Below are 9,927 nucleotides of genomic sequence, written 5' to 3' on the forward strand. Positions count from 1 at the left end.
AGATACGTATGTATTTGGAAAAGGTAGCATTTGAGGACCATGCATACCCATCGAGATGGGAGGGTAGATTAGTGGATTCCAGGACCTTGGGGCGGGGCCAGGAGTGACTGCTAACAGGTGTGAGTTTTCTTTTTGGGGTAATGAAAATGTTCTGGAACTACAGCAGTGATGGTTACACGGCAGTGAATATACTGACACTGACTTGTATACCTTAGAAGAGGGAGTTTTATGCCATGCGAATGGTCGTTGTTTAAAAAACGTTTTTAAAGTAATATTTGAATTTTGTAAAATGGTTTCCCTACTTAAAAGAAAACAACTTTCAAGAGTTCTGAAATTAAACAAAAAAGAAGACAGGGGTGCCTGGGTGGTTCAGTCAGTTGAGCACCTGATGTCGGCTCAGGTCATGATCTTACAGTTTGTTAGTTTGAGCCCCGCATAGGGCTATGTGCTGACAGCGCAGAGCCTGGAGCCTGTTTCAGATTCTGGGCCTCCCTCTTTCTGTCTGCCCCTCCCCCGCTCACACTCTGTCTCTCTGTCTCTCAAAATAAATAAGTGTTTAAAAAAAAAAAAAGGTGCAACCATGTCACAATTGGTTGTTTATAAAAAAAAGAAAAAGCTAACCCTCCACAATACAGGTTTCTGGCACAACCACTAGAGATTCCGATTCAGCTATCTGGGGTGGGGCCCAGGAACCTGCATTTCTTCAAGATTCCCAGGGGGTCAGATGCTCAGCCAGGTGTGGGACCCATTGCCCTAGAGGGAAAGGGGGTGGGGGAGACCTCGCATCATACATCATGGCTCAGAGACAATAGCAAATTAGCATTGTTCAAGCTCCGTCTGCACAGCCCTGCTGGCTGGGTTAAGTTCTCTCTGTTTGATATATTGTTCTTACGCTGTTGCAGAAGCCTCGGGAGCTAGATATTGCTGCTCCGCTGCACAAAAGAGGAAACTCAGGCCCAGCAAGTTGGGGTCACCTGTCTGGCATCATAGGCCAATCAAGGGTAGCCTGTCCCAGACCTCTGTGCCCAGCTTGGAGCTGCCCTGTCCTTCCAGACAGCCCATATATTACACTTTCTCCTTGATCACTATCCATCTTGGCACTTCCCTGATGTCTGTTTCGTGCTATTCTATAATTATCTTTCCCAACGAGATTATAAATTCCTTGAGAGCAGGGACCATGTCTTCTCAAATGCACCGGCGTTTATAAAACACCTAATGATGTGCAAGGCACAGACGTGGGCCAGAGCCAGAAGCTGCCTTCGAGGAGCCGGCTGCACCCTGCTCTCTCCCCTCTGGGACAGCCAGCACCAAATGCCGCCATGAGCTAGGTCTCAGGACCCCTGGGGAAGGCAACCCCGGTGGCTCCATGAGCCCAGGCCAGAACCAGAAAGGGGGACAAACACCGGCGTTCTCAGCCCAGCACCAACCTGCCCAGAGGTGAGCAGGTGATCACAGGGTCAAGAATGGAGCCTCAGCCGTCTGGAGATCCCAAAACAAGTCACTGAATATGGTGGGAGAGGCTCAGCCCCACCTCTAGGGACCCCTAGAAACCCACCAGTCACGACCACGTCACCCCAGACGTATATGGCTTATTGTGGGCCATCTTCCTGGAGGAGGGGATTGTTTGCACCAAGAGAGAAGGCGCTCTAAGCAGGAGGAACAGTCCACGCCAAGGTCTACAGGATGGTGGGAACATTCTGGATGTTGACTGGAAGTACGAGTAGCTGACCTGGGGTGTTTGGGGGTAACTGGCCCAGGAGGCACAAAGCTGAAACCCTATCTGTGATGTGGGGCAGCAGGTGGCTGTCTGCAGTCCCTGGGGGAGATGATGCACAGCTGCTGGTGCTCCCTCTAGTGGCCTCCTCTCCAGCACCGCCCCCCCCCGCCCCCCCCAGCAGGGGCTGTGTTCCCTCTCACTCAGGGTGGCCAGCAGCTCCAACTGCCAGAAGGCTCTCCAACAGCAAAGAGAGCATGCGCTTTGGAGTCAGACAGCCCTGACACTTGCTGTGTGATTCTGGGGAAGTGGCTTCACCTCTCTGAGCCTGTGTCCTCGCTTGTCCAAAGGGGAGAAAGACAGCAACTCCCCAGAACTGGTACGAGAAGCACGAGGCACTGCCTGCCAGGAGGTCAGGTGCTCAGAAACAGCGGTGCTACGACGGTGGGGTAAGGCCTGCTTGTCCGTGGTGCCCTGGGCACTAAGGCGCACCCTTGCTGGCAAACTGGGGGGCCCTCAGTCCAGAAGAGACGACTTGCAGGGGACACTCCCCACCTCTCTGATGGCCAGACTCTGCAGCTGGACTGTGAGTGAGGAGGACACAGGTGCCTCTCCAGCCCTAAGCTGGGTCCGGGTGCTTCCCAGGTGGCCTTGGCCCCAGGGCTGCACACTGGTGGGCAGTGGCGGACAGCGCCTATTCCCTGCGGTGGGCAGGGCAGGACAGATGGTGGCCCGACCCCAGGGAGCCAACCCCGCATACTCACATCATCCACCTTTGGCTCTGTCACAGGGACCCACTTGTAGATTCGCAGGGATGTGTCACCCACAGTCACCCACTTCTTCTCCCTGCAGAAGATGAGGAAGAGCCTATTACCAAGGGGTTTCTGGGGCACAGGCTGCATGGCCTTGGAGCAGTTGTGACCCAGGGGCTGGTCAGCCTGGGGTTAAGGGAGTGAGTTCCAAGTCACTCCAGATCTAGTAGCTAGGGGCCCCCCGGGCAAGTCACTTCACCAGTCCAAGCCTCAGTTTCCCCATCTGTTGAACCACAGAGAGTCATTAATCTCTCCAGGCTGCCAGGAGGATTGTAGGAGACAGCACGTGTTAGAAACTCCCCCTATGCCCGGGAGGACGCGCCCGGTGACACGGGTGCTGAGGGGCTGCCATTCAGGAGGACTCCTCTGGATGACGCGACTTGGGCCCCAGAGCCCTCCGGCTTTTGCCCCACAGCACAGCCCACTCTGTGGAGTCAGCGAACTGGCCACCCCGACCCCTGGGCAGCAGAGAGGGCTTTAGGCCAGCAGGGCATTTCTTTCTGCGGGGGGCGACGCAGACCTTCACCAAGGGCACCCAGGGGCTCACCCTGTCCTCCCGGCAATGCCTCTGAGGCCAGGGGAAGGGAGGCAGGAGCAGACAGAGTGAGTAACCACCCAGGGCTCTTCGGGGCAAACGCCATTTGGAGCGGCCACAGGGGAGTGTGGAGCAACGGCAAACCTGCACGGCCAGCACCCTTGGACCCGAGGGTGGTCCCCAGGCCTCGACAGGTGGCTGTGAGGCAGCAGCCAGCCAGAAGGACGCTCCGAGACCTCACTCCCCGGTTCTAAGATGCGCACGTTTCTGGGTCTCCCCTCCTAATACCCACATCTGCACACCGCCCCCACCCCACCCCCACCACATCCTGAACTCCTGGGGGACCGCGTCCAGGGTGGGGAGCAGCTACTAAAAGCAGGTTTATGGGTAAGGAGAAAATCACAAGCCATGAGAAGAACATGGGGTGACTGGTTTTCATTAAGGATAATAATTAACACCCTCTCCTCCTCACCACTCGGCCCCAAGCCACCATCACTCTTGAGGCACCCGCCATGGCCTCCAAACTTTGGTCCCTGAGCCCTGCGTTTGACACATGAGGTCAGGTCACTTCCCGGCCCTAACACTGGGCATGAGAGCCATAGGCCATGCACCTGATACCGAGGCTCAGAGGAAACTTCCAGAAGGAAAGCTGGGACTCCCGAACCGAGCAGCTTGGGCTCTAGGGTCTGCGTTCCTGGCACCAGGCTCGGCCATCTGAGAAGTGGGAGGTCACAAAGGATCTCTCAACTGCTTGACGAGGACCTTCGCTGGTTCAAGGAACCTACCGTGGAATGACAGGGACAGATGCGCACCAGCTACAGGCAGCAGGGCAGCCAGAAGCCCTTGGCAATTTTAGTGACGAGGGTTCCACCAGAATGGAGATTTATGTGTGACGTGAGCACCTCCATTTGGGAGCCACAGGCACCTGCCCAGCCTCCCCTGCACAGGTGGGTGGCCTTCATGTGCTGGTGGGACCCATTACAGCCATCTGGCACCCCTTTACCACACTCAAAACCAGCAGACCCAAACCACAGACATCTCCAGGCCCCAAGCTGTGTCTGTCCGGGTCCTGCATGCTCCCTGCCGGAAGAAGCCACGGTGGGGCTTTTATTTATTCTAGGACTATTTCTAGTGCTTTCTATGTGCTAAGCCCTATACACGCTCACTCTAATCTTCCGATAACCTTGTGTGGCAGGAACACTCACCTTCCCCATTTGACAGATAAAGAAACTGAGGCAGGAGGCAGTGAGGTCATTCTCTCCCCGAGGCCGGTGTTCAAAGCCTCTACGTGGCACTACTTTTAGGAGAAGCTTCTCTGGCCACCATCCCTGCCCTTTTTAGCCCAGAAAGAGGTAAGTGAAGACACATATCTAAGTCACCAGCCACCCATCTCCTAAGTCTTGGAAGCAGGAGGGACGACCCATAACCCCCGTCTTTCCCCATGTCCACTCTGAAAAGTCAGAAGGTACCCAGAAGGGACAGGGGCCTTCCAAAGAACAGCCCTGGTGACAAAGCAACAATCGTAACAGCCACTGTGTGAAGGCTTACTTCTGCCAAGTGCTTTATTTCCAATAAGGCCCTCTCCCCCAAAGACTGCCAACAAGCCTACGAGAAGGGAACTGGTGTCATTCCATTTACGGGTGGGAAACAAGACGCCCAGAGAGGTTACATAACTAGTTCATGGTCACACAGCTAGTCTAAGGTAGAGCGAGGACTGGACAGGCTCTGACCTTAGAGCCCACTCTCTGCTGTTCTGTCTCCTGAGGAAAACTAAGAAATCATTCCACCGAGCACATCAGTGACAGAAGCTGGGTCAAGAAACACAAATTGCTAGAATCACGTGCAAACGGCCAAAGGCACTCACTACTCACAGTCCCTCTCAACTGGCTTCCTCGGCCTGGGCCCCAGTAGGTCAGCAAATCCAAGGTTTGGTTAAGAACAAAAGTAACTGACTTGCAAAACCTATGCCACATCTTCAGGCGAAAAGTGGGCCAGCTGCGGGCTCTGTGGCCTACACATGAGCCGTGACGAAGGTCTCGAGTCTCATGCGCTTCCCTGAGCAGTTGGGGGCCCTTACGAGCTGACAGCAGCCAGGTTCTTGTGCTTCCCCCTACCCCAGCTGGTGACCCCTTGCCCTGAGTACCCCAACTCACCCCAAAGATTAGAAACCTTTCTTCAGGGGCGCCTGGGTGGCTCAGTCGGTTCAAAGTCCAACTCTTGGTTTCGGCTCAGGTGGTGATCTCACGGTTTATGAGTTCGAGCCCCACATGGGGCTCTGCACTGACAGCCAGAGCCTGCCTGCCTGGGATTCTCTCTCTCCCTCTCTGTGCCCCTCCTCCACTCTCTCTGTCTCTCAAAATAAATAAACTTAAAAAAAAAAAAAATCTTTCTTCAGTTGCATTTCTCCTGGACACTGAGGGGCTACAGGACACAGAGAAAAGCATTAAGAACCCACCCTCAGGAAGTGACCTCAGGAAAGGACTGTCCTTTTGCTCAGTGGGCCAAGCAGGGACACCAGGGCTGGGAACTCAGGGTGTCAGTCACGGAGCAAGGACCAGGGAGGACAAGAGGGGATTTCACAGACATGACCAGTGGGCTCTGGGGCTTTCCGCAATCCGGCAGCGCCCTGGGAAACACCACATGGGCTCAGGGGAGCAGGAGTCCCTGTTAGTTTCCCAAACCCACCATCCCAGAGCACGCTGCCCCCACCCTCAATGCGACCAGGAAGCTGTACTTACTACCTTATATATGGGGCGGCGAACAGGCGGCCCACAGGTACGTTTTGTCTGGTCTACATGTGGATTTTTAAAATGTGAATCGCTTGCCAAATTCTAAGAAGAAAAAGTCAGACTCCTCATAAAAATCCAGATTCCTGACTACTCTTGCACACATAGTGACTTGGCCACAAGGGCCCCACGTGCCGCAGAAGAAAGGGCTCCCTCGGACCCCCAGGACTCACCCCCACCCCCATAGGCATGGGTCCAGATTCACCACAGCCAGTAGGCTGCACCCCCCACCTTGCCACAAAGCTGCCCGTGGGCACACCCTGAGCCCCGGGTCACCAGCCAGGCTTAAGTGCCTCTCAATTCCCCTCCAGACTTGGGCTTCTAGACAAAAGGGCAAATGGGGTCCCAGCTGTGGCAACAAAGCTCTAAATGCCCCTTTGCCCCCCACCCCCACCCCAGGACATGTTCCCATATAAATTGCAAGCGCCCATCACAGATTTTCTAGGCCAAGGTCAATTTCTAATGTTTTCCTGGGTGTGGGTCCAAGAGCTAGCCAAGGAGACCATCTTGGAGTCAGTGGCCATGGGGGCCCTGGTGACTCCCTCAAAGATACCGTGGCTCTCTCACGTCGTATTCATTTCCCAGGGCTAGTCCTTGATTCCTTCGGAGAATGGTGTCACCCTAACTAGGCTCAGGATCACCTGACCTGCCCTGCACCTGGCAGGAGGGTAGCCCCTAAGGTAGTGAGCTGAGGCCCTAAACATGGTCAAACTGCCTCCTCCCCCAGGGACCGGTGAGAAGTCTCCAGGGAATAGGCCTCTCTCTCTCTCTCTCTCTCTCTCTCTCTCTCTCTCTCTCTCTCCTTCTTCATTAGATCACTGAGGGACCCTTCAGACCAAGGGCCCGGGGGTCTAGGGCCCAAGCCTGCTTTGTGGCTCAAGCTTTTGTCTCCTGTCCAACGACCCCCTTCCCCTGCCCTTCTCCACCCACACAGGGCCTCCTAACTCTGGCCCAGTTTCCCAAGAGGGGCCCACCATTTTGTTCTTCCAGCCACCTAGTGGCTGCCTCAAAGCCTACCAGCCTGCTCTGCTGGGACACCACCCAGGGGAGGAAAACAGGCTGGCAGCGAGGGACAGGGTGGTCACGGCTGGCGGCTGGCTTTTTCTGGGGACAAGAGAAGGGAAGGGTTGGCAGAGGCGGGATTTTTCGGGGTCACCAGGGCTGAGAAGAAATACCACCCTATGCTTACAGGCTAACTGGTATGACAGACACCTCTGTTCTCTGGATAAAATATAGGATGAATTAAATACGAATTTCAGATATATAACAGTTTGATAGAAGTACGTCCCACATAGTGCATGGGACACACTTACACTAAAAATTATACACATATATCATTCATTTTTTAAAACTTATTTCATTGTTTATCTAAAATTCAAATTTAACTGGGTGTCCTGTAATTTTATTTGCTAAATCTGGCAACCTGATGTCCCAGCCACTAGTTAAATGCATGGTTGGTGGCCACGCAGTTAATAAACAACTCAACGCCTCAAGGGCTGAGTGGAAGACCTATTCTAAAGGTGCCGTGGAGGTGGAGGTGAGATTCGGCTTCTCCGGGCTGGGGAAACTGTGGAAATAAGGCAAAGTCTTTTTTGCTTAAAAGGGGCAAGAAAAAAAACTCAGCCAAACACAAATTTTATGGAGTCCACCTTACAATAAGGGCACATTAGTGACTGCTCCTAGAGGCAGGGGTGAGTGCTTTCGGAGACATGATCTTGTTCCAGGAGAAAGCAGCAAGGGACACCTTGCTGCCATGCTTTAAAGGAGTTCCACAGTTTGCCCAAGGTCACAGCAAGGAAGCGAACTGGGGGTGCAGCCGTGAGATCCTTTATCAACGGCCTGTTTCCCAAAACACAGCGAGGGAGGGAAACATGTTCTTCTCCCCTTCCCCCACACACCCGCCAGGCCAAAGTGGGCTCAGCAGCACTGACGGCCCCCAGGCTGGCTGTGCCAGCGGCCACGGGGCAGAAAACCCCACGGCTCCATCTGCCCTCCCCAAGGACCAGCTGGCGGGTCTGCCTTATAGGAGCAGCTGTCAGGGTGCCTGCGCCCCTGCCCCTCTGGAAACCTGGAGCAGAAGGGCCCACCACGCCCCTCTGAACAGAGAAAGGCGCCTTGCCCCCCGGGCCCCTTTCTCACCTCCAAGCCTTGACAGAAGGGACACTGGTTCTTTCTTTGCACGGGCACTAAGGCAGGGGATGACTCCAGCCTTCCCTCTGGGAATCCCACAGGAGAGGGAATTGTGGGCTTGTTTTCCTGTGTGTTTCGGCCTGCAGCTGTTTCTGCCATTTTTAAATGGCTCCAGTTGGGCAATGGGCACCCTGTGTGCCCCGGGAGCTCCCACGGCACGGAAGACTTGCATCTCAACTTTGGAAGGGCTCCCCTTCTCACGGTTCTGAAAATTCTTTGTCCCATTGGAGCCAAACCCAGCCCTTGGCCGGGCATCCGGCCATCCGCAGACAGCCCTTTCCATAGGAGGCCCAGGAGCACGTGGACTTTATTGATTTTCCTCTTGCCTTTTTTTGTTGGGTTTGACTCAGAGAGGACAGCTAACTTGTGACACGGCTAGGCTGGAGGCTCGCCCCCGGTGGTTTTTAGAGACCAAGGCGTTACTCGAGAAATGACACCCCTACACATAAACATACCCCACCCGGGGGCCTGCCCAGCTTTCAGTCTTTAAATAAAGGGTCGGGACAAGCCCGCGGGGGCTGACACTCGCGAACGTCGCGGCTGCTCCTCTCCCTCCCTGACCCTGGTGCAGCCGTGGGAAAAAAATAATAAAGTTGAAACCAAGGAGCCGGGAGTTTTCAACAAGTCTGCCCCAACCTGGCGATGTGCTGGCGCCTGGGGCCTGGCCCGCGGGCCGATTCGGAGCCAGACCCCGACGAGGCCGCGAACGCGGTGGGTCCCCATTAATTACAAGGCCACGCCGGACAGACTCCAACCTGAGCTCGGAGAACGCGCACCGCCAGCCCCGAATCTCCTCTCCCCCGCGCAGAGAACAAAAACAACGGCTCTCCCGGCAAAACAAACACGAGCCGCTGCTCTGGGAAGGGCAGGCGCGGCCGAGGACCGGGTTCTGGCCAAAAAGATCCGCCCGCCGACCCCCGCGCGCGGGCGCCGGCCGGGCAGGGCGGGCTGGGCGGGGGTGCCGGGCGCCCCGGGCCCGCGGCCGCCCCGGCGCTTTCTCCTCGCGCTCGCCCCCATCTTTCTTCCTCGCCGAGAGCCCTCGCTCCAGGCAGCCCAAAGCGCTAAATTTAAACGGCTCGCGCTCTGCAAACTCCGCAGACTCGAGGGCGCCGGGCCTGGGAGGCGGGGAGCGAGCGAGCCAGCCAGCCGGGGAGGGAGGCGGGAGGGAGGCCCGGCGCGGGCTGGGGCGCGGGGGCCGGCGCTGCGCCGCCCGGGGCGCGCGGGGAGGAGACGGAGACGGCGGCGGCCCGCTCGGTGCCTGCACAATGGAGCTCGCGCTCTCCCCTCCGCCGCCGGCATCGCGGCCCCGGCGCGCGGGAAGCCGCTTTCATGTGACTTGCACAAAACGAAATGGCTTCTGGGGCCGGCCCCGAGCCCCCCTCCCGGGAGCCGGGCGCCGCGGCGGGGCCGGCCCGCCGCTCCGCCGCCCGGCCCGGGGCGCCCCGCCGCCTCCAGGCTGCCGCCGCCGCCGCCACCGCGCCAGGTGGGCGACAGGCGCGAGCGCACCTGGGCAGCGACCGCGGCCCCCGCCTCGCGCAGGTGACCCGGCTCGCGCGCCGCCCGCCGCTCCAACTCCCGGGCCCGCGGCCGGCCCGCGGCGCGGCGCCCGCCGGCTTTTTGTATGTGCTCCGGGGGTCTGGGGCGGCCGCGGCGCCGGGCGGGCGGGCGGGCGGGCGAGCAGGCGCCTCCGCTTACCATTTGCGCACTTTCTCGATAGCCGCCATGACCCTCTTGATATCATCTTTGGCGCGGCTCCTGGTCTCGGCTCGAACCGACCTGCCCGACATGGTTCTGGCGGGGAGAGAGAGGCTGGGGGAGCGCGCCCGCCGGGTCCTGCTCGCGCTCCGCGGCGGCCACACTCGCGCCCGCCCGCCCGCTCACTCACTCACA

At 57.4% G+C, this 9,927-nt stretch overlaps 1 protein-coding gene across 4 annotated transcripts in view; it reads right to left on the reverse strand.

The window, feature by feature from the left end:
* BCL7A (BAF chromatin remodeling complex subunit BCL7A) overlaps positions 1–9,927 on the reverse strand; it is a 29,574-nt gene extending 19,647 nt beyond the window's left edge. For 3 of the 4 annotated variants that reach the window (XR_005525752.1, XR_005525746.1, XM_039218363.1), the window contains exons 1-2: positions 9,733–9,927; positions 2,479–2,560 (exon numbers count right to left, since the gene is read on the reverse strand). Coding sequence is in view for 2 of the 4 variants with exons in the window: in XM_039218363.1 (XP_039074294.1) it covers positions 2,479–2,560; positions 9,733–9,824 (174 nt within the window). In the remaining 2 variants the exon portion in view is untranslated. The remainder of the gene's footprint in view (positions 1–2,478; positions 2,561–9,732) is intronic. The other variant, XM_039218485.1, reaches the window with a different exon arrangement.

This window comes from Hyaena hyaena, unplaced genomic scaffold (assembly GCF_003009895.1).
Source record: "Hyaena hyaena isolate Hyena2069 unplaced genomic scaffold, ASM300989v1 scaffold_0, whole genome shotgun sequence".
NCBI lineage: Eukaryota > Metazoa > Chordata > Mammalia > Carnivora > Hyaenidae > Hyaena > Hyaena hyaena.